Source organism: Eleginops maclovinus, chromosome 19, assembly GCF_036324505.1.
Source record: "Eleginops maclovinus isolate JMC-PN-2008 ecotype Puerto Natales chromosome 19, JC_Emac_rtc_rv5, whole genome shotgun sequence".
NCBI lineage: Eukaryota > Metazoa > Chordata > Actinopteri > Perciformes > Eleginopidae > Eleginops > Eleginops maclovinus.
This window is the reverse complement of record NC_086367.1, coordinates 13894776-13920120: the sequence shown is the minus strand read 5'-3', so window position 1 is coordinate 13920120 and position 25345 is coordinate 13894776. Positions and strand designations below refer to the sequence as shown.

The 25345-nt window shown below is 44.7% G+C and overlaps 1 protein-coding gene across 1 annotated transcript in view; it reads right to left on the bottom strand.

The window, feature by feature from the left end:
• Positions 1 to 1215: 1215 nt before the first annotated feature.
• The window catches only part of kidins220a (kinase D-interacting substrate 220a), a 43477-nt gene continuing 19347 nt past the window's right edge, over positions 1216 to 25345 (bottom strand). Inside the window, 10 exon segments of the mRNA XM_063909203.1 lie at positions 1216 to 2702; positions 3440 to 3661; positions 4258 to 4476; positions 5225 to 5323; positions 5508 to 5624; positions 8669 to 8728; positions 9466 to 9582; positions 10001 to 10215; positions 12720 to 12898; positions 25133 to 25295. Of these exon segments, the coding sequence (XP_063765273.1) occupies positions 1839 to 2702; positions 3440 to 3661; positions 4258 to 4476; positions 5225 to 5323; positions 5508 to 5624; positions 8669 to 8728; positions 9466 to 9582; positions 10001 to 10215; positions 12720 to 12898; positions 25133 to 25295 (2255 nt within the window). The 3' untranslated portion in view covers positions 1216 to 1838.

Below are 25345 nucleotides of genomic sequence, written 5' to 3'. Positions count from 1 at the left end.
GTATGTAGCCCTACAGTGAACATATTGACCCACTTCAAAACACAGATCCCACAACAAAGTGTGCTTATCAGTCCTGCAGTATGTGACCTATAATAGTTTGAAATACAGCGTCAACACTTCCCCGAGGCAAACACGACCTGGAGGCACACATTTGCATAAAAGCTCATTCATCGCGCGCTGACTGCACTGTAACTTTCCCACATGCTATGTAAAGTAAATAGGATTTAATGGTTCAGCGTTACTGGCGGGTTGGGTTGTAGGATGTTGTATTAGAAAAAAAACTAGAAAATTATAGAAATGTACCTTGAAGGTGAAACTGGGCCGGTACGTCACTGATTCCAGAAGTCATATCCAATGTTGGTTATTAGTTTTAATTTATTTGCAAAGATCATTTTGGTTTAAGTTTGCCTTTTAATACCTCTGATCAAATTGTGGTTTCTATTGAATGCAAATTAGTGCGAGCCCTTGGTGACATTTAACGTAGCTGTTTGTTGCCAGTGATAAATGACCAGGTAATATGAACCAAGTGGACATCACAATGCTAGACTGTACTGCTTGTCAATTCGGTTTCTATCTTTTTCTTTTGGGTGGATGTTTTAAAGTATGATAGTGCCGTGCGCACTGTACCGTAAAGGTGGTCTTATATAACCCTGAAGTGAAACCCAACTGTCAATCATCTCCTCCTACATACGGCATGGCTTCTCAAATACCTTCACACGAACGACCCGCCAAATTAGCTATGGACCCCTATTTCCTGATTGTTCCCCAGGGACCACTTAATGGGAGCTTTCTTGATGAAGTGCATATGCTGTGGAGAAATTCACTTTCCCATTTTACAACAAATGCACTGTATTCAAATGTAAATTGTAATGAAGATGTGTTTACAGATGAATGCGAAAGTACCTCAAAATCCTGATCAAAGGACCCCTGCAGTTTCACGGTGAGAGTCACTGACCTGCAGTTGTTACCCTCAGTAGTTTATAACAGACGGGCAGGGTCCGTGACTCCAGCCTGCAGCACGTTTGTATGGAGAGTGCGCCATCTATCGGAGAACATGACTCCTGCCAAGTGACGCCCTCACTTTGCATGTCAACCTCGCTTCTTCTAACCTGCATCAGGTAAAATATTACACTTTTTAGTAATGGATTCCTCAGGCTTCTCTTTAAAAAATGCTGATTTTCCTGCAAGAAAGACAGATTTTGAGAAAACATCTAATTTCAAGGGTCAACATAGCACAATCTTTATTGATTCACACAACACCAATTCACAATTTGGAAGAGACAATCACTTTGGAGACTTGTGCATGCAATTCTTCTACTACAGAACCCGTCAAAAACACACTGACTGCACCGTTGTCTACACAGCCATCTATTTGTAATATTCTAACTATCAAACACGGCACCGCACAAACATTTCGGAGACAATAGTCTTCCGCGACAGAACCTATTGTTTTTTGGTCATGACTACATTTCCTCAGAAACACACTTTTTTTTTCTGTAACATTATCAAATCCACAACATGTAACATTTCATCCATAAACACTATATCCAACAGCACAACCTTCACATGAAAAATATTCCAATTGCACCCGACTGAAGCATTTTTGGTATCACTAACTTCCACTTGTAGTTTGGATGCATCAATTGTTTAATTAAAACATTTTTTTTTTTACCTAACCAAATAATTAAGGCCTTTGTAAACTAATCTTTATTCACAGCAAACTTCCTAAAGTTCATTCCTAACCAGTTCTTTGGAACAAGTCACAACACCAATAATTATGCCACCAACAACAACATCACAAAGTCTACGTGACCCTTGTCACACAAACGAGCAGCTCATCAGAGGGCGCTCTCTATCTCATCTCCCAGGCTGATGGTACGCAGGTTCTGGTTGTGGATGGCTGCAGTTGTGGTGTTGGCAGTGCTGCTGCTGCCGGGGGTGATGATGACAGCTGGCGAGACGTTGATGCTGGAGGAGGAGGTGGTGGACTCTGTGCCTGTGATGTGAGCTGGCTGCAGATGGCTGTTGTTGGTGTAAGTGTGGTCAGGGCTGTTTGCGTTGTCATTAAGGGTGGTGTTGCCGGGGGTGCAGTTGAGGTTGCCGACCCCGCTGGATGGCCATCCCTCATCTGGGCTGCTGGCCATGAGGCTGGCCTCGGACGCGGCCTCGGAGCAAATGGACATGCGTGCCACTGCGGAGTCCTGCAGGCCGCTCAGGCTGCTCGGGAGGAGGCCTCTCTTCTTCACCAGGCCCTCCAGCTCCAGCTCGATCAGACTGGGCTTCAGAGCTTCTCCGTCTCCTTCAGCCTCTTCCAGGGAGCGGTCTGAGGAACTGTCGCTGGAGCGCATCCCTGAGTCTGACGAGTCCTTCTTATCCAGGAGGATTTCGGTGAGGTAGCCAGGCTTGGCCAGCAGCCCACTGGTCTGGGCTCGATCCTCTTCATGGAGGAGAGGTGTTGTGTTGTCCGCTTCTTCCGGCCCTGAGTCTTCATCGTTGGGCAGCTTGTGGTAAAGTGACCCGGCTCCCTTCTTCCTGGAGCCCGGCGTCTTGGACGAGGAGCTGTGGTCCAGCTTCTCGTCCTCTTCACTGATGGGGTCTAGGGGCAGTGCATCTGCCCCTGAGGAGAAGTCCGTGGTGTCGCTAGTCTTGGAGACTCTCTTGGTGAAGGACTTCCGGCTGTCTTGGTCAGCGCCTTCCTTGGCCTGCAGAGAGGGTAGAGGATTCAATGAGAAGAATATGAATATACAGTATCTGGTGCGATTGGCCAAGAGGCCCTAAAGAGGGGATTCCTGTCCCTCCTGAATGTGCCAAGAGAAACAAAGACTATAAGCCAATAATTAAGAAACGCAAGAAGCAGCAATCTCCCCTTTCCCAGCAAAGACTTTGCAATAGCACAGGCCAGAGATGATTTATATAAAGTTTTAGAGAAACATAAAATACAAGCTCAGGAACTATCTCTACAGAACTTAAATGAGTATTTCCCCTACAATAATACATTTTTTATAACCACTCATCAGATATTACATACAATTCTCAAAGAAAACAGGGTTTTATCGTATGCCTCCATGGTGAATAAAGAAACAAAACACAAAGAAAAGTCTTGATGATCCAAAGTAAATGGGTGCCATTTCAAAAACAATAATAGTGAGGGTTTAGCAAAAGAAATAGCACATGCTGGGAGGTTCTTCAATTCACTCTACTAATTTTCTTCCACTCATAAAGACCTTTCTCTGTTTTTGGATTCTTAGTTTACCTGTAAACATGAGAGAAAAAGTTTTCTTCAAGAATTCAAGGTAAAATAAGTGAGTAGTTGTTATACAAATAGTCCTTTTTGTGGGGGAAGTACCCCTATGATCACAACAGTTAGCACACTGATCTGGCACTGGGAGCTTCTACCCTGTTTATACTGTCAGTGATGCACCGGTCACTGTGCACCCACCCCTTTGTCCTCTGAGCTGGCAGCCTGGAGGAACTGTCCCGGGTGGGGCTGCACCGGCCTCTCTCCCCCAACACCGGATATCTCCACCTGGGCCATCTGAGCGATGTACTCCCTGTAGGCGTCATGGTACTCAGCCTGCTGCTTGTCTGTCAGCTTGCAGATGTCATTTGAGGATTCCTGAGAGTTGAGGCTGGACATGCTGGAGGCACGGAGGTTTGCAACCTGACCAGAGGAGAGAAAGTGAGATTCCATGAGAGTTAGTTCAGAATATACTCATTTCCAAAGAAATTGAAGAGTGAGAAAAACGGAATTGGACTGATAACCTGAATTAACATCAGAATAGAATAAGTATAAAGAGGGGGCACTCAAAAATGGAACAATTAGCAACTAATGGAATATTTAGAACATGGGAAAGTGGTGTTGTGTTTTCGGTGTTGGATAATTTGAATATAGAAATGGTGAGATTGAATAAAATAGCACAGGCAGCCTGTGAGTGTTTGTTCATGACTCAGAGGTTTTGTAAATTGTAAAAAGAAAAGGAGAAAAAGAACAGGGGGCTCTTGACACCTTTTGGTGCTCTGCAGAGTGTGTATTTTTAACTCAGCAATGTTAAAGATCACCATAAGCTACCTCTGCCGTGCTCTTTTCTCACATTTCAAACCACATTAACATGAAACCAGTGATGTCACCAACACTCTGGCTCTGTGCAGAGGACTTGTGGCAATGCAACAGTTTTGGGCGTGTGACCTTGCGATTCCATTTGCCATATTGTGTTTCACGATCACACGTAGACTTGCATCAGCAACAGGATAACTGACCGGCCAGTTCGTGTTGTTGCTGTGTCTCGGAGGTTCCTCAAGCCCCGCTCCGCTCAGCTCCTCGAAGCTTAGGTTCAGGCTGAAGGCTGCTGCTTCATGCTGGGCCCCCCCTGAGTGCCTGCTGGGCTCCCCGTGGTGCACGCTGCTGCCCTGCTCGCTGGCAGCTCGGGACTCGTCTTGAAGCAGAGCGTGGCTTTCAGCATGACGTTGCTCCATCACCTAGGAAAGACATAAAAAGGTTCATATTTCCTACCAACATGTCCTTTGACTTCTGTCTGTTTGAGAACATCTCTTAAATACAAAACATGTTCGGCAGCGACAACCAGAACATGCACATGTGACAGTGAGCTGTTGCTTGAGAAGAGCTATTCAGCCGTCCACTCCTCCCTGACAAAACCTCCCTTCTTCCAGATAGCAGTCAGCCATCTTGAACCAGATGTCTGTGCTGGCTGCTTCCTGGCAGCACTTCACTGTTAGACCGCTGCACTTTCCAGCTGCTCCTACATGAGCTCTGCACTGGATCTCTGGTTAAACACGACCAATCCAGGCTGTGGTTTGGTATTAGGAGTGCAGACAGACGTCTGATGAAGTGAAGCTAGACACATGTTAAGTCATTTCAGCCCAGCTCAGCCCACCACTGGACTCCTGGCTGACAGACTAGCGCCCTGATGGTAATACGGATTATAAAATCTCCATCCCAATATCTCTCAGCGCAGCACAATATGTCATATTACAACATAATGTGTTGCTTCTTATTGGAATAAACAAGAGATGACATGTATCAACAGGAGGGCCACGGCAGGGCTGTCTGCAAAGTATCACAGAGTGTGTTGCTGTAAATCTATTTTAGACCTTTAGAATTTTGTTTTTTAGGTGTTAGGTATTGTGGTTGGTGGACTGATTCTTTATCAGTTATGTTTACTGATGGCCCGCTACTGAGGCATAGTAAAGAAAATCGTTGTCTCACTGTTCCCCTGAAGAGCTGCCAGTCCCCGAAGTTCATCTCCATCTCTTTCTTCAGCTCATCCAGGTTGCACTGAGACAGCACTCGGCCATTTATATTAGCCTGCAATGAAGGAGACAGACAGTTTCTCCACTGATTGATTGACTTTTTTACTATGTCTAACATTTCAACAAGCCAAAAAACCCACAATCAATCAGAACCAGCGGTGAATTAAGCTATACTAAAATGAAAAGAAAACAGTATCTGAGTAAATGGATCCAAAATGTAAAGTTATTGACAGGCGTACCTTCTTGATGGTGGAGGTGTACTGTGGCAGCATGCTGGGGTCGATTCCATCTAACTGCCTGAGCCGCTCACACACTGCTTCTTTGTTCATGGAGCTAAGCAGGGCCGCAGAAGACACCTACACACACACACACACACACACACACACACACACACACACACACACACACACACACACACACACACACACACACACACACACACACACACACACACACACACACACACACACACACACACACACACACACACACACACACACACACACACACACACACACACACACACACACACACACACACACAGAGGAGTATAAACAACTTATTCTGAATTTTTTGTGTCTTAAAGTTAAAAGGTCACACTTACAAACGCTGTTAGCCCGACTCATCACTTCCAATGCATTGATTAGGGCAAACCGAGCAACAATTCCTTGCAGAGGCACATGCAGGCCTGTAACTATGAGGCACACAGTGGTGCAAAACCACTATCCAACACAGTAATTCTCTCTATCAGTCACACAGTGTAAGTGTAAAAGTAAACAAAGCTGCCGACCTTTCCAAATACACTGTTACCTGCTCTTATTCTCTTTTCTCAGTGTATATATAAGCACGTAAAGTGTGTGCACAACACTTAAGGGATGGAGTCTGTAAGTCTGTGAGCTGCCACACCACAGAACAAGGCTTTATTTGACTAATACGGGCGGCCTGTTGATGCTGTCAAAGGCCTCACAGGCAGCCAATAAGCCACCAGCTGGCACAAAACCTAAACAAACCTCATCTCCTTCCCCTCCCTTTCTCCACTCACCCCTCTCCCTCTGCTCATCTTGAACCTTTACTCTTGTTCCTTCCTTTCCTCCCTTCCTTCCTTCCTTTCTCCACATTCCTTCCCTCTCAGCTTTGCTCCCTTTTCTATCCCTCTCCTCCTCCTACTCCCTCCCTCGTCATCCCTTCCCTCTCTCGGCTATTAACACCATTAAGACAAGGCTCCAGACTAAGCCCCTCAGCTTTGTTTCCGGTTTAGAGGGAGAGAAGAGTTGAGCTTAGTCGGACTCTGAGTGGTTGTTGGACAAAAAAACAAACAAGCAGCTCACACAATACAGTACACAATAATAGGTGCCAACTTTCCCCAGAGGTGGGCAGGAGGATGAAGATTAGGGGAGTTTAGCTACTGGTCGTGTCTACACAATTGAGGATTTACTCTAGAAGGAAACTACGTTAGTGAATCTACTGATCTATCACAGGGTGTGACACTGGGTTTGCTTCCAAGTGATGAGTCTGTTATATCTCTCTCTACAGCATGCTTGGTAGTAGGGATCCAGTGTGTTAGGAATGAGTAAATGGAAGATGGATTCAAGGCGTGGATGCAGAGATGAAAGTAAACCAAGATGTACCTGCTTTAATTTGTAAGGCAGCGATTTTAAATGCTTAAAAATGGAGACAAAATAAGCAAACGGACAAAAAGTCAGACAAAAACGCACACGAGAAGCCAGGACTGCACCTGTGAAGAAGGGAGGGTGACCGAGAGACAGACGGACAAGCACACATGTTGAACTCATCATCAGGAGACAGGAGAAACATTGACAACAGAGCAGACAGACATTTATCTGTCCCCCAGCAGGAGGGGAGACGGCTCCTTCACAGCAGCCAGACTAGAAAAGAGGAGGCTATTGAAAGCAGAATTATAACACAAGACGATTTTGTTTCAGTCAGCAGGCTTTTGCAGACATAATCTTTGCAGACAGAAAAGAAATACTGGCGAGACAGAGACGGAGAGAAAGACCCAGAAAAGAAAATGAGACATCTCACACTTCACAGAATAAAAAGCAGAAGTTTGAATTCAGGGAAGGCCTCGAATACGACTCCTTGACTCAGACTGCAAGCGAGTGTTCTGAAAACGTGAGCGAAAGTCTGCGGGTGTGTCTGCGTGTGCGTGTTTTTTTGTGAACCCTCCCAGTGTGTGTGTGTGATAAGACTGTAATTACAGCTGGGCTGAGCTAAGGGCTGGGCAGAAGGATGGGGAAGAGGAAACAGAGCTCTGTGAGGGAGGAAGCGTCTTGGTAAGGAGATAAGCTCTCCTACCAGCGCTGGGCTCATTGTGTGTGTGTGTGTGTGTGTGTGTGTGTGTGTGTGTGTGTGTGTGTGTGTGTGTGTGTGTGTGTGTGTGTGTGTGTGTGTGTGTGTGTATGTGTGTGTGTGTGTGTGTGTGTGTGTGTGTGTTGCCAGCTCCAACAGTTGCTCTGATGATAATCCCGGCAGCCCGAGGAATCCATACTCACCCTTATATCAGCTAAGCAATTACAGTGGGCTCGGCCTGCTTACATATCCAAGGACTAGCATAAATGAGCGATGGTGCACACACGGCTACATTCACAGATTTGCAGAAATACATGTGAACACCACACAAAGAGATCGAGTGGGACCCAAAAGGAGGATAAGATGGGCTAATGCACATAGAAAAGGCCAGAATGAGAGAAACTGAAGCAATGCATACTTAGGGGGAAAGGAAACAAAAGCATGAGGGGAGATATGAGGAACAAAAAGGTGAGGAAGGTTTAAGAAAAGGAGGAGGGATGAAGTACAAATATAAAGGCTCAAAAATACAGACTGAGAATTGAATGAACAGTGCATATTAATCTATATTTAAATCTTTTTAAAAGCTTGCTGGCAGCGGCCTGATAAGTGGCTTTGTGGAGCAGAAATCTCCCGAGTAGTGTTATCATCAAATTGTTCTAATAGTGGCGGCTCTCTCATAAAATGTGTGACTGTATCTGGCTGTAGAGATTCAGCTCTTGTCAGTGCAACTACCATGCATTCGTGAAGTGGCTTAACAACACTTTTATGTCCATTTATAGGAGAACAGCTACTGTGCCAACATCAGAGTGAACTTCATTCAGCATTTCATATTTACATATGCTGAAGCTTGTGACAAAAAAAAAAGAACAGCTCATGATTGTGATTCAAAGCAGTATCTAATGTAAGCTTTCTGCAGCGAGTGAGACCGTCTAAATGTGTCCTTTTTTGTTCAGCACAGCAACAAAATAAGTAGTCCGTCAAACATATAGGCGTGCATTTTATCATCCAACACAATAATATTTGGTTTCTCGACATGCAGGTTAGGAACGGACAGGTTGCATATCCGTAGTGCTGCACAACTACATGTTACCATGGTGGGATCAGAGGGACATGAGGGGAGGCCTTCTCTGGCATCCTCTGCAATAACATCCTGACATGGGCACAGAATGGAGACAAGTACTGCATAGAAAGCAAGGCGAGTGATAGTTGAGCTCAATATAACCTCTCAGTGCATCGCCCGGGACTCCCACTGAGAAATACCCCCAGCGCTGAGAGCTGGGCAGTGTTTAGGTCGGAAACAGGGTGATAATAAAATCACCAGAAGGTAAAATGGAAGGGTAAAACATCACACATTGTAATGAGGAAATGGAGATAAGGGGGAGGAGGAAAGTGCTTCTTAAAGAGGAAGTGTTGTAGAAAAAGAGGTAAAAAAGTCATGCTGTAGTTAGACACAATGGTCCTTATTTAACTTAACAAAATCAATATAATAAGCACCTGCTACCTGCCACATGCAAGGGAAATGTTGTTGTTTTCAGGTCACCATGGCAATTAGGTGTTCCTTTTATCAAGAATGACTTTTGCTCTTTTTTAAAAGAAATTCCCAAGTTAATAATAGCTCAACGATGAAGGTGTTTGTTGGATTCATAAATTGTCTGTATTAATATTGTAATAGTAGAATAAAAAATTAATACAAATAAATTAATATTCTGTCTGTAGCAATTTAATTAAAAATAGAGTAAAGACAGAGTAAAGAAGGAAGGAAAGTAACAGTAAGAGAGAGTCTGAAGAGCACAACCAAGTATTTAAACTTTCGATCGCCCCAAAAGCTGCAGCTGTAATGATGAAGAGTGAGAAAAAGACACAAAGTAAAGTTACTTCTTTACTTACAAGTCCATTGGGGTTGTCCTTAGGTTGACCGGGTGGTTTAATGTAGGGACGCGAGGATGGGGGGACATGGTGGGAGTAAGGCCGAGGCAGGTGATACACATGATGGGGGAAATAAGGCTATGAGGGGGAAAAGGAAGGAGTTTGGAGAGGGGAAGGGGGTACAAATTAAATGGAAATCATATGAGGGAGGTCAAACACACACAAATCAAAATGCTGCAGGGAAAAGACACTGTTGTCTTTCTCAGTGAGGAGCAGGGGGATGAAAAACCATGGTCGTATGGTACATTCAAAGACCTGTTAACAAGTGTGTCAAAGCAATGCTACACTAGAATAACATCCGAGGACTAATAAACAAACAAAAAAAGGTTTATAAATCAGTGTGGTTGTGAGGATGTGCTCCTTTTGTCGCTGTAAGATAGTGACACATTTAATTGACTTTATTTTTAAATTATCAAAAGATCACTTCTACTTCGGACACTTCATGGTCTCTGGAGAGTAAAAGAGGACTGGTTATCTACACATTTTCCTGTCTCACCCGGTTGTAGAAGGGATGCTGAGGGCCGGTCATCCCACTGAAGTAGGCACTGTGAGGCTGAGGGGGAGGCAGGGACCCAGCGAAGGACCCCGCTGGGGAGCAGGCGGCAGAGTGCTGGCCATAACCTGAATGGGGACGGGGCACAGCTTCCTGCAGGGGCAGCGTGGGATAGGTCACTCCCCCGATGTGCATCTGCTCCCTGGCGGCACGCACATCTAAGGGAGGACAGAGCCAGGGGAAAGAAAAGAGGAGAGAGGGAGCGAGAAGGAAGTGTTTATCTGAGATGCTGATGATCATGTCTTGGCTATGACTATAAAGACCCTTCAGATCCACCCACACATCAATAATTTAGCTTTATTCCATCATCTCCAGAGAGTTTAGACTGTTGTGAATCCACAGGGAAAAAAAACATATCAAACAATCGGCGTGCACGGCAGAAATATTCTCGAGGCGCTGTAGAGAGTACAACGGGAACATTGTTCCTGAACATGTCCTCCTTAAATAGAAGGCGATCAAACGGCTAAATGCTGGAGAGAAAACGAGCGCAGATGTTACGATTACAACGAACTTCAACTGTGAATTCTGTTCTCGCTTTGATTTCCATGCCTCTGTTTGTTCACAGACCAGCATGCGGGCTGATATTATGCCTTTGCCGAATGATTTGCCAACCACGTGATGACTCTGGCACACGGAGGCCCTTGCTGTCCCTGACAAGTCAATTCAAAAATGTAAACAAACAAATCCGACCATGTGAACCCATGGACACTGACTCAGAGCCACAATTGTTCTCACATTAATCAATTTGACTTTGTGCAGAGTTGAGTAGGCGCTAGGAGAGGGAGCTTTGGTAAAACCTCCTAAATGAAAGTTAAAAAAGCCCAGGGACAGAACAGAGTGGCTCTGTGTGGCTGGCAAGAAAGTAAGCACCAGAAACAGAAGCAGGCACCAGAATGTCTCCTGGTTATACAAGTGGCTGCTGAATGACACGCTGAGCGAGACCCAATCCAGCCTGTGAACACAATGGGGGCCTTATGATGCGAGTCAGGCTCATGGGTGGGTATCAATGACAGCACTGCCCACTGGCAGGCCACAGGACACCGGGCACCCAGCGGCCACGGGACGACTGAGTGGGAGCGCTGGTCACCTTCCTTTCCACCGGGGACACGTGTGGAGGTGAAACACAATTTTGAGCACACAAACACATGTTCTGTAAATATAAGAGCTACACACTTTTAGGACAGGAGACTGGACGTCTGGTTGTAGAGCTTGGTCAGCTGCGCCTTCCATGACTCAGCTCAGTAGAACAGACTTTGTGTGTGTGTTCCTGTAGTCTCATAACGCTATGATGCAGCAGCTTCACACTCAACGTCATTGACACTCCTGTATGGGCCGAATGGACGCTGACGCACGGCAGCTAGAGTACAGTGGCTTACACTCAACTACTGATGCACTCTTACGTCGCTAGAACTGTGACTTTAGTTGCGGCCGTGAAGGCAGATTGGAAATATTATCCTGATACCACAGTGTGGAAGTGAAAACCTGCTCGACATTTGATTGTTTGGAAATGAAAAGCAAGCTGTGGGCTTCTCAGAGCCCCTGCAGTGGGCGATTTTAGAGCGGACCCTGCTGCAATGCTATGAGTAACGTCACTGCCAAATGAGCTGGCACTGAATGCAACACAGAGGACAGATCTCTGTTTCTCCATGCTTTTGTATACCCGAACCCCTTTTATGTTCTTTAGACAAAACAGTACAATAAACTTTGTTTTCTCTCTCACACACTAACTCACTTGTCATGCTGACACATTAAAAGTCATCTGAAGCTAACAAAAGAAAACTGAGAACAAAGTCTTCACTCAAATGTATATTAATATCTGTCCATCTGTTTCACCACATGTTAAACCTTCTAGTTAATGGGACCTTAACACTTTCTAAATACACCCATCAAACTTTAAACGGAGTAGAACTTAGAAAACTTAGAAGAATGCACTACCCCAGTTTTTAACAGCAGATATTTTAATGTTCCCCTGTTGATAAACATGCAAAGAGGGTGCGTTACAGATTTGAGGCTTTATAATTTTATACTTATTGGACTAAGTCAATATAAAGGAATAATTGAAAAGTATTTGTAATTTTTAATTTTAAAATAGTTTTAATAAGTTAAATGACTAGTTTCCTGGGAAGAAAACCACATGCCGTGGCCTTTTAAACAAGGTTTTGTCTCAAGCTCCAGCTTGACTGTTGTTTCTGAGGCTTTAAACCACATCGCTGTTGTTGTTGTCAGGGAGATGGTTTATTTGTTGTATGGTTGTCACATCATAGCAACAAAATAACATCCATGACGAGGTTTAGTTGAAGAAGAAGGCCATTGGATGTAATTGAAAGTTTGGAGGAAAACAATAGTTAGGAAGTTGTATTGACATGTTCTTCAAAACTGCTTTTCCAAGGTCGGGAATTAACGATTCTAAATAGGCTGTGGTATTCGCAGGGACCTGATATCAACAAAAGCAAAAAATATTGAGACACGTAAGACAGCACTCTCCAGCTCCATCAAAGCACCAGATGAGGGAATATCTTTTGGAAGTTATTCCCTGCAGCCGAGCTTCAGTGACTCCATCTTTACCAAGTTACACTGAAGCTGCTCATGGTGCTCCAACACGCTACTAAGACATTTTATCTTGGTTTCCACCCATATGTTTAAATACTAATAATGTATGAACCTGCTATGATCTCCCTGAGTTTGGGGTCCAGGTTGACGGTGCACGGGAGGAACATCTCCACATCTTTGGCAGCGAGTACGGGGGTCCTGGAGGACAGGAAGACCTCAAAGCTGCGGATGTCTCCATCGATCTCCAGCAGCGGCTCCACGTCCTTAGTGGTGGGGATGTTCTTGGAAATTCTTCAAAGAAAAAAAGAGAGATGTTTATATTTATTTATGTAGTGATGTTCTTGTCAAGCTCAATATAAAAAGAACATAACATTAATGTGAATGATTTGGAGAACATGACTAATTGGTTGTTTTGATTTAGGATCTTCCAATTACAAGTTTTATGGCTGAATTCTAAAACTGTTCAAGAGGAAAACCAGATAATATTAAAGGCAAAACAAGTTGTGTAGTATTACTGGCATATGACACAAATATGTCAACATGTCAGTTTACACCCAGTTCTGACTCAAACATCACACGCTGACAAAAAAAGAAAAAGAGGAAATAGCAAGCAGCACTGTTAAGATTGAACAGATATGCAACGGTCATCATCATCATGAGAGCAGAGAGATAACTGGATTTAGAGAACGCAAGATAGTGAAGGGGGGGATGTTTGAGGACAGACACAGTGAGGGATGTTATCTTTTCTCAGCAGAGGAGGAAACCTGAGAAGATGGCAATCAGGGTAATTTAGCAAGCAGCAGACGGAAGCGCGTCACGATGCGCCGCCACAGCTAACGTGATGTTTGTTATCACAGACCATAAGTAAACACCATGTTTGGAGATCGTTCCATTAGTGTGTGATGTTGGTTTTCCTGTACACACGGCAGAAAACAACAACATTTTCTTATATAAAATTGACAATTTATAGACGTAAGTGTTTAGTTTAAGACTAACTTTGACTCATGCACAGACTATATCAACTAAATGTTAAAAAACTGTTAGTTTAAAGGTGGCAATAGCATTTCTGAAAATATGAAGTGCCTGAATGTTGGTTTGTGTAAAAATGTTATGTCACCTGTCACCATTGCAGGTTTAATGCATTATGAAATATTATTTTAAAAAGCAATTCCTTACAAAAAGTAGTCCTTGAACAGGGTTACATGATTTAATCCATATATTACGGTCTGGTACCAGTGTTACTTAAGTGTTTACTATTCTGAAACGTTCAGAAGTGGCAGACAGAAAGATTGAGTGGCTGGAAGAAATGCCCAGTGACCTGCCAAAGCACAGGTGAGAAAAAAAGATGTCATTTTAGGCCCAGCTGAACCTAAATACTGATGTGTTTGGGTGGGAAATTCAATTTGAGCTGCACAAGGTTAAAAAATCATATATATCAGTTTGATCAAGGGCAGCGTAACATGTCGCCGAGGCTACAAGAAAAGCATACACAACACGGAGCAATCATTATATCTCGTTAATCCCATCATTCAGACATGGAAATATGAAACAAGGAGTGACTTATGACACCGGCCATTCATCAGCACAATGTGCCGCTCTTATCAGATGAGTTGGGAGACTCCAGCACGGAGGAGACATTTTTCTCATCTCTGCCTCCATTTCTCAACCGACCCTTCATCATTTTCTCAGTGGACACTTCTTCTCTCCCCTGCATCTTCCTTTCAGTTCAACCCCAACTCTCCCTCCTCCCCGTACAACACACAGTCTGCCTGCCGCTGAAAACCCAGACTGATGGGTTGGGTTTTTCCCATGGCCTGATCTGTTTTTGACGGTGAGCACACAGGCCGGCCTTTCTGTGACTTGATTGATGATTAGTACCATCGCCGCAGCAAGCAAGCAAAGTCAGCGTGAGGTCAGCATCTGGCCAGGGGTTCAACACAGCACGCTAATAATCTAAACAATCAGATACACCTAATCCAGTTAAAAAAATGGCCGCCACGACTCATTTCATACAAGGTTTGCTGCGTTGACGCTTAAAATGATTTCTCTTTTGCGGCTTTGAGCTGATTCTCCTATGCAGTGAACAGGTAGGGGTCCAGTCCTCGGTTCAAGGACATTTTGACAGGACAGATGGCTGCTGATGGACACATCTGCGGCTACAGGGCTTAATTCTGTGACCTTGTGGTTAAAGGATGTCTCTGACTAAATGTACAAGTCTTGCAAGAAGAACAGCGATAGGGGTGTTCTGGAGCAGTTGATCCTAACCGTATTTGTCTCGTGTACCCCTCAATTTTATTTAATAACTAATATTAAGACTCGCTTCTAGCAGTTTCAACATCGTTTGTTAATTCACTAGAGTTTTTAATGAGACTCTTGAGCTTGCTGGTCTTTCATAAGCTACTGGTAACCGAGCATCCAATCTTACCGCCACTTTGCAGCTAATGTTAGCTAAGTGCTAAGCCCCCGCAGAATCAGCGTTAATCACACTGGTTATTCGAGGAACTGTTACTCGCAAACCCTGAACTAGACCGTGGACAACAGGCATACATTTTGTTTTATTTAAAAAGGGTTTTTTTGTGCAAATAATTTCAAATCCCTAGTCTTTCTACGGACCCCCTGCATTTTGGCATGACAAGAAGAATAACTGAGGCGAAGGTGTACCATAGAATTTCATTGAAAATTGAAATTAAAGCTAAGATGTAAATCTATTATTCCATGTATGCTCCATTTTTATACCCCTCAAAAAATCTGTTCCCTCCTGCTGCAGTGATCCACTCCCTAGCAGACAGGTCCAGGTGGGTCACCCCAAAATCCACTGTCCCCCACCAGACTGCCAGTACAGACACATGAAGAAGACAGAATAGGCTGAAGGCGGCAAGACACAGAGGCACAGCTGAGCTCCAGTGGACAAAGCCCTCTCAGTCTTTCTTCCATTAGAACCTTTAACAAGACCCAAGAGGTCAAGGAAGCTTCATGTTGGCACACAGATGAACCCCCCGCTCATGTGACCTCTGCTGAGTGGGACTCTGAAGACACAGATGTTACCTGCATACGCACACACACACACACACACAGTCAGTGGTGGTGATTCGCACAACAAAAAAAACGGTTGTGTAACGTCTTCCGCGTACACCTGGGCAGGGACGATAGGGAGATGCAAAGGCACAGATGAAGGGTGGAGTGTGTTTTGTTTTTTTTGCGCATGTGCACATAGCAACACATGTACTGCGTGTGGGTGTTTGGTTCTTTTTCCCATGAACTGTTTTAACCCGTATACAGACTGAGAGAAGCCTGCGCCTTTTCCCCATTTCCAGCTGGCTTACTGCTGTTTATTTGTGGGTCTGCAGACACAGACCAACAGGAGCCAGTGACTCACAAGCACTCACAAGCACACACACACACACACACACACACACACACACACACACACACACACACACACACACACACACACACACACACACACACACACACACACACACACACACACACACACACACACACACACACACACACACACACACACACACACACACACACACACACACACACAGCACTTCTTTTTGCTATAGAGAGAGCACCCTCTAAAGACTTTTGAGTCTTTTTATAGAACATTGAAAATGAGTCAATGGTTTGGTTTACTGTGCAAGAACTTTTTAAAAGTCAGATTCTTTATTAAATACATTCGTTTTAGTCTAAAATAAGTTCATTAAGTTATCCATTTTGCATTATGATAACAGTGTCTTTTCAAAAGCTAAGACGGCATACAAATGAATCCTTCATGTACATTTCCAAACATGATCCAAGAAGCTAGCTTCACTGCACATATTTTGCTGACCTGGGTGTTTGCTCTGGCCTGCTGTCATTGAACAAGCAGTAGCACAAACAGCTGCATCCTCCAAAGACAAGCGGGAGGTTGTGAGAAGAGAAGAATAAATTAAGCTCATCCGTCACTGAGTCACACCCAGACAGATGGAAAGAAAAAAGAGCGAGAGAGTAAGAAGTCCAATCCTGAGTCTCCCAGCTGATCGAACAGACAAGACTGCAGGAGAGGCTGGTCAGACACAGAGTGGAGCTCCCACTGAAACACAGGCACTGGACAATCATTGGTCAAGATTAGAGCTCAGCAAACATCAAGGGATGATTGACCGGGAGAATTATACAAATAAAAAATGAAGGAGGAAACAGAATTACAGATGAACTGACAGATGACACCCCATTAGAGCGCTCTGTAGCATGCGTTGTTACAGAACAAACAGCGGCCATTAAATGACAACAGCCGTTTGTCCATGAGGTTTAACCACTTCAAATGACATCCTTTGCATGACGAGTTGCTGGCATTGAGCTATCGACACAAATCACTTCAGACTGAGTCATTTTCACAGTGAACAGACGATACAGGCAAAATGAACAAAGCCATTCTTATCGGCCATCAGTTGCCAAATGACAAGATGGATGCTCGGGTTGGTCTGCCAAGGAAACCGCCGTGCTACTTTCAAGCAGGCCGAGGACGAGTGAGATAAAGGCCGTCGGGCAGCCCGGCAGCCGATCCCGCACAAAGGGTCCATTGACAGGACCCGGCTTATAGCGGCAGCAGCGCAGGCACTCCGGCCCAACCACTCTCTGTGGGGCGTGGCCACTGGGAGCTTTCTGAGCTTATCCAAATGCTAATAGGTCCCAAAGCTGACTGGAGCATAGCCTTTCTTCTCCTCTCAACCTCCCACACGCTGCAGCTGACGGGAATGAGCAGAATTCAACTCTCTATCAACCTCCATCCGCTATTTGGGTGCTGAAAGTATGAATGTGCCACTTGACTTTGCTTTACAGCCGGCCTCTGTGCTTATGGACGATATGCGCACACACACACAACAAAGAGGTGGTCTTGCTGCCAAACATTTCCATAAAGGGGCCCAAAGAGATAGAGGGATGCCTGCAGAACAGACAAACGCCTGTGCACATTGTGTTTGAGAAGCTCAAGAGTTTCAATGTCAGACACTGTGTGACCAGGACAACAGCGTGAGGGTGAAGAAGTTAACCAGGCCCGGGTCCGACACATTCCTCTCCTGGTCAGACGCGCTGGCACACTGTCTGCCAAGCGTGGGGATGAGCCCAGGGAGGCCTACTCTGGGAAAACAGTGGACAGGCGGGCTGGCGCGTGGACTCGCAGCATCGTTGCTGAGGGAGGTTATTGTTACTGTAGAAGCTGCCAGAGCCTCCACCACCCCAAAGGCAAAGGGGGAGAGCAAAAATGTGTTTTCACTTTAAATGACGCCATGTTCTTTGTCTCCCTTAAATCCAGACGTATTTCCTTGATTTAAATGAAATGCTCCAAGTAATGCGGACACCCTGCGTCTCTGCATGCCTCTCTGACTCTAAACTTCTCTCTCTCTTGTCTTGGCAGTGCCAACTTGTGGCAGCTGCTTTCCATATACATTCGTGGCAAAGTAAAGCCAAATAATTGAAACTCTCTTGTACTAAGCTGGACCTGTGCATCCCGAAGCAAACCACAGAGACAAGCAGGCTAATGGGAAACACATCAGGCTGATAAAAAACTTTGTAGACGGGCTCAGGACTCAGTGGTTCCCTAAAATGTTGATTAAACTCATGTGTATTGCAGAAATGGAGCCTCCTTGTTCCAGACCCCAAATGCCTTAACTGAACCCTTCACTCTCAGTAACTAAGGCCTCATTCTTCACAAAAAGTAAAAAACGTAAACCTCAGCTTGTAGATTTATGCATCAAAAGAGAGTTTGGAGGATTTTTGGGCCGTGGTAGAGTTCGTTCGTTGTGACACTAATTGCACCGCAGAGTTGCTATCAGCCCATGTGGTTGTTTGATAGCTGTAATGGTCAGTTGATAGGCCGTGTGATGCAGAGTTAAGTGGGTCGGACTGCAAAAGTGAAAACAAATGTGCTTTTCCGCTGCAGATAGGATCAGAATACATCTGGATTACATTTGTAATGGACATAAAATCTATATAGTGAATGATGAATCTGCCAAATAAAGCCTGAGATTCTCGGGATGAAGCAGTAATCCTCTGATTAAACGTACTGAGATGTTTGCATCAGAAATAAGATTGATAGGAAAATGTCATCGAATGCTTGTGCATGGGAGAGACAGAGAGAGTATGTGGTATGGTTAACCTTATTACCAAAGATTCTCTCTAGTCAAATTTGTATCCCAGCTTGCACCTCCCCTGATTATTAAGAACTTCTTAAAGCACTGAGACCTGCAAAGACAAATCTGATAACTTCAAAAATAGCGATAATTTCTCCTTCTCCTTCTTTGGTCGTGCTTACTCAGTTTTTGCCATTTCAGTGTGGTTTCTAAACACACACACACACTAACAGGGCCGGCCTCCATCGACTCTTGAGGGTCAGGATGTTAACTTCAGTTAGGCGTGGTGTGTGTGCGTGTGTGTGTATGTGTGTGTGTGTGTGTGTGTGGCTATCAAGTGTGCCCGTGGCTCCTGCGGCGGCTGAGTGGCAAATCTCGTTGTACACTTAAAGGTCAGCGCTGACCCTCTTGCAAACCCTTCGCTGCTATTTATATTCAGCCCCCCCCCCCCCCCCACCTTCCAGCAGTTCCGGCACAAAGAGACAACAGAGCGCAGGGGGGAGAGAGATGGGCGATAATGCTCGACACCGCAGAAATACCAGAGCAGATATCTCAGCGCTCCTGTCCTTTCCTTCCATCTCAGCGTGACATTTAATTGATGTCACTGATGGACGACTCCATGACCGTAGAGCAGAGGGCAGTCAGAGGTGTAGGAGAGGCATTTGAAATGATTCTTTATGCTTTGCACAGAGCACTTCTCTTGTTTCAGACCAATTAGACTAATCCTCCAACCTCGGCTTACAGGCAGAAAAGAAAAGGGCTTTGAGGATTTTCTAACAAAGAATGCTGCATGACGTTCTTTCCGTCCTCACGTGGTAGCCTTTGCACACCGAAACATGCATTGCACAACCCAAAAAAAAAACTCAACACACACACACACACACACACACACACACACACACACACACACACACACACACACACACACACACACACACACACACACACACACACACACACACACACACACACACACACACACACACACACACACACACACACACACCTCTTCCTGTGTCACCTGCACATACTGGCTGTGTGTGGTGCTGGAGCTGGCTATGGCTGATCACCAATCACCTGGGGGACGGAGGAATGACAATGCAAGCCGGGCCGACACACAAAACACTCAAATGGAAGGCGCGGAGGTCCAGCTTCACTGAATAAACAGCAGTGTGGGACCCAGGGGACATGAGCAGGAATCTGTGTGTGTCCACCACCTGGACTATCTCACTTGGTGCAGCAGCATCACCTGCAGCACTGAATACACCTGAGACCCCCAACACCCCCCATGGCAAACTGGTCCAGCAGTAATCCTGCTGGTATCTGGTCTGATCCTCTGCAGTAGTCACACACTTTAATTCTTTTACCTCCAGAGTCTGGAATCTCTTTTTCTCCCTCTCTCTCTCTTAATGCCCTTTCTTATCTAATGCCAACCCTCTCCGTTTTCCCATCTTTATCTCACACCGACCATACTTTCTTTTTTTGTCTCTGTCTTTATCTCTCCACTTGCCAGTCAGGGGGTCTGTGTGTGTAGAATCAATGCCGCTTTCCTATCAGTGATAGAGGCAGAAGAACTCTATTGAGACGTACGCGCTTTCACACAAGCCTTTATAAACTCACACACATTTTCAGGCCTCTTGGCATTACCAGTTCTACCCTGTCTTTCACTGAAACACCTCCTGGAGGGATTTAACAGGGGGACAATGGGTTCCCTCAGAAGGGGACAGGAGGGGGGGATTCATTTTTAGCATTTCTTTTGCATCTAGATGACAGAAAGTGTCAGAAATACAACGGTATTTAACAGGAACAATAGGCCACGTTGCAAAGAATAAAGATTTTCCATTTGAGGGCAGGAGGAGTTCAAAAGTGTTCATCATGAAAAAAAGAATGGGATTTAGCCTTTTTTCCCTCAGACGGCCAGATATTTAAGAGCTTATTAAAGGATTCCACATAAAGGGAATCACCCGCACTAGCTTTGGAACTGCACTTTTATTCCAGCACATAATTGCGACCAAATTACAATAATTGTGCCAATTAAAGTAATCCTGGATGAAGAGAGTGTCATCTTAATGTTTCACTACTCGGGATAAGAGTCTCTCTAATTAACACTGAATTGCCTGGCTACGTATTTATTCAGAGTGTCATAAGTGAAAAAAATTAAAGTTTTCAAGTGTCCGAGAAGTGCCTGGCTATCGTCATGACTGTCGGGGGGGGGGGGGGGGGGGGGGTGTTTGTTCAAAGAATGCAGGGTCATAAAAAACTACACACATAAGAAGAGAAAAATTATAGATTCCGATGAAAATCACTTCTAAACACGACAATTTTACCTGACAACAATCTCTCTGCAGTGTTCTGCCTTTTGCACTGTGTGTGTGTGTGTGTGTGTGTTGAATGCAGCCTGCATCTCAGGTCTGATTAATTACACTGATTCTCAGAGGAGTTGGGGGTGACATATGCTCTTGCACTGGTGTGAGATCTAGGTCTGTGTGTGCGTGTGCGTGTGTACCATACACACCAGCTTTATGTGTGATCTGAGGTGTGTGCATGCATATGTTCAATCCTGAATGCAGTTTGTAGTGGCAAATATTGTTTGTACGCAAGCTTGTTTCAGTTAGAGCATGAATGCATTTTGCCACAGTCTGTGCGTGTGTCTATAGGCAATAGTTGCTGTGTATGTATGTGTGGGTGTGTGTAATGAACAGAGGATTCAGGTGCAGCGCCAGAAACACACTCCTGAGTGCGGCGGGGGCATCCTGGCACAGACAGGGCACCAGATGTCAGAGCAGTGCAGGAACCTGCTCAGTGGACCAGTGACACTTTTTTTCTTCCCTGTGCTGAAAACGGGATCTGGGCATCCAAGAATAAACTCTCTGAGGGGCCCGCCCCCATACATCATTAGGTCCAAATATGTTAACCCCTCAACGGAAACACAGAACTATTTCACTTTCAAACAAATAATCACTGTCAAACTCAATGTAAAGCTAATAATAGAAGTCTTTACCTGGCACTGTTTCCTAAAGAGAGCATTTAAGGTTCTCTATAATTCCTTTAAGGGGTTTTAAAGAGACACAAGGAGCTGATTATGACCCCTAAAGTTGAATTAACTTATGTATTGATTGATTGTTAGAGCTTTCAGTCCTATGTCAGGGCTCTAACCTACTGAAAGCTTTCCGAAAGGCCCATGAATAAGTTATCTGCCTTTAGTTTGCCAATATGTAGCTTAATGTGTCCAATCAAAAGAGATGGGGTCCAAAAGAACTTGTACCTGCTCTGGAATCTATCTACCTTTAGCTATTCAGTCACAGCTTTTCTGTAATGTAATGACTCTAAACAACATCAAGGATATAAACATATAAATAACAAAAGCCTATTAACTTTGGAAATAGCAGCGCCGCTTCGATGCACTAACCATGAAGCAGGAGAGAGCTAGGTTAGCGCTAGTCGTTAACTCTCTAATGGCAGTTAAAACAAGGAACAAATGACTCCTGAGAAAAAACCGGGGTACTGACGAGGGAGAGATGATACAGCTGAAAGTGATAGTCACAAGGCTGCAGGCTCTAAATTCAATTAGCCCGCGCTAGAGAAACAGCATTGGAAACACAGTTTGGGGCTGTTAATTTGACAGCTACAAATTAAAGGATCGGTCCAAAACACTTTTGGGGTTTTCTTTTCTGCTTCAGCCAGTGTGCTGGGCTGGCCACGGCGCTGGCTCCCTGCTCGAGGTGTAATTTGGAGTTTACTCAACGAGAACCAACATTTTCGCTGCAATAGGTGTGTGTTTGATTGCTTTGAAATCATATCTCCTACAGACAGAGCCATCTTTGTTGTCCCCCCTCCCCCCGTGCTACCTTGCTTTAGTCCTGGCAGCCACCGGTGTTACCATTAATGATAGAAATCGCTGAGGTTATTAACTGATTACACATTCTCCATCAGATTAGGGAGGCTGTGCTGGCCCACTCCCGCTACGGGAATTAGCGCTACACATTTCTCTTCACGCCGTGTCCTACAATGACACTTCACAGCCCTTCATGGCACTTGTTATTGCCAGGCAAGTTGCTAAAAACAGCTCTTAGCCGTTTTGAAAACGTGTGTTTGTGTGAGATATGAAGCAAAGGTGGGCGGGTGGATTTCTATTTTCTCTCTCTTTTCTAGGAGTTCAGGTACATGCCATAGAGAGTAGCTGTCACTTTCATCCCTGAGAGGCACTCTATATGTAACTCATGCAATGTTCCTCGTTGGTTTTGTAGTGGATGGCTCAATTTGGTTTTCATTTAGAAGGCTAGGTAGGGTATAAAACTGAGCCAAGTTCAAAAGACCTCAGGCAAGGATCAAAACTACATTTTATTTTCACCTTTAAACAGATAGAGGGCTTTGTTGGGAAGATTTATCCAGACTATGACTTAGGAAAATGTAATATTTCTGATGCTCTATGGACTGAGCCTTACAAAGAGAGGAAGAGCATGCAGCTATGTGACTGAGATGCAGGGCGACAGTTGACCTATAAGGGGCTGACTCACCCCCACGTTCACTTCACCACTAATATATTCACTTAGTAACGCTCAGGGGATGTGCTGTTCCGCTGGGTAAAAATGGCTGAGTGCATGTTAAACACAAACAAATACCACATATTAGGGCTGAAATGCATCGGTAACGGATTTAAACAAAAAGGATGCTAAGTATACTACACAGGAAGTAACATGTGATATGTGTGTGCACATGTGGTGTGCTCATATCTACTGCTGAAAAAAGCAAAAAGAAGAAGAAGATTTCTGAAGCAGACACACAGAGGGACTTGAGTTTCTGAGAGGCCAGTGAAGGGTCTATCCACTGCTGAGGGAAAAAGACAGAATAATAAAGGGACTTAAGAGCCTAGGATCATAAGGAAGAGAATAGAAGACGGAAAAAGATACACAGGCCCAAGTCTTATCAGCGGAAGATTAGCGCAAGAGATAAAGCCTCGAGGCAGGGCGTTGTGTTTAGCTTGTTTGAGGCTTCCTGTCATCATCATTAAGGCTGCTTCTCCGACGGCCACCGCAGCACAGAGCAGCCGTTTGGAAAGACAGTAGTGAGGAGGAAGATGAAGAAAGACAGGGCCGTTGGTCAACAACAAGATGAAGGCTATATTAAGGCTAATGAGCATGGTAAGCACAATCCAGTGCTGTGGTAGAGAAGGCGCTCGAATCCAGGCCTTTGGTGAGATGTAGAAATACAGCAGGGTTTTATGGCTTCACCAGGGTATAATTATATATCAGAGAGATGGATTTTCCAGAATATTCATAGTAAACAGTGTGCACATTTCCTTAAGGATGTCCACTAAAATGAAACATTATAAAGATAAAAACAGAAGTGCATTTTTACCGCACGAATTAACAATTGTAGAAGGCAAATATCATATTCAGCCAAAAGAATCCCTCTAACTGAAATGCTTCTCATGGAATACCTTGTACTCTGTCCTCCCCTCATACTTGACATGTCCCCAGCAACATAAAAGAAATGGAAGGTAATTCCTATTGTCCTCTGAAAACCAATCCTGGTCTAATGAGGCAGAGGTTTGCTGGGGAGTTGGGGGAGGGAGGGAGGGATGTCTGCTGAATCTAGCTGGCTGACTGGCTGACAGTAACTGTCTGTGACGCTTCCCTGCCGCAGGAGTCAGAGGCACTAGTGTATTGTGACAGAGTGCAACCTTTAAAGGCCATCGACTGATGCACAGCAGCACCCAAACCCAGCGACTCGGCCGTGTGGGCCTCCTCCTCCTCTTGTCTGCGGTTAGCATGCTGAAAAGCATCCATGACCACACACAGGAACAGTCATACTGAAGACACACACAGAGACACAATACTTTCCTTCACTGCTCAACCAAAAGATCATTGATTTTATTTTGTCCAATATTAAGGAAAAGTGTCCCAGGATGAATCTGTGGAAGTCGAGGCAGTATTTCAGTCATCTATTTGACTTGTGCATTATGATCCATTTCAGACTCTGTCTGTCAGTGGCCAATTACTGTTGCACTCAAAGCTAGTCTCAGCGACTGGACTAATGTAACAGCGAAAGCCTCTACTGCCACCTGCTGGTAAGAGTTAGTTATGTCAGTGTTTCAAAGAAAGAACATAAAGAAAGGTATTTATTGAATCCAAAACTTGAATTCTGATCAGGATTTTTGATCTCCTAAAGGAAGGTCAGGATACAGAAGCCACTTGGCAGGGATTTAGTTTACAAACAACACCGGGTCCTTAAACTAATGAAGGTCACCTAAGTGCGTTAGAGTCATGGCCAAAGTTAAAAAGGAATTTAGAAACAAAGAAACTATTAAGTTGTATTGAAGAAGCATGCAACCCTTAGAATCCCATAGAACAGATTAGTAGTTATAGAGGGGGGGGGGGGTGTCTTGTGTGTGTGCCTGTGTTTGTACCTCTCATAGATTGCCTTGAGAGCAGTGTGGTCGGACACTCCGTCGTTCTCTTCCAGAAACAGGATGATCCATGACGTTCTGTAAGGCCACTCCTCGGTCAGGTTGATCCAAGAGGCCAGCCGGTCCCAGTTGAAGATGATCTGATTGGCCCTCAACAGACGACCTATAACAAAGGTGAGGTGGATTAGTGGCCTGAGAAGCCGCTGGTCTAAT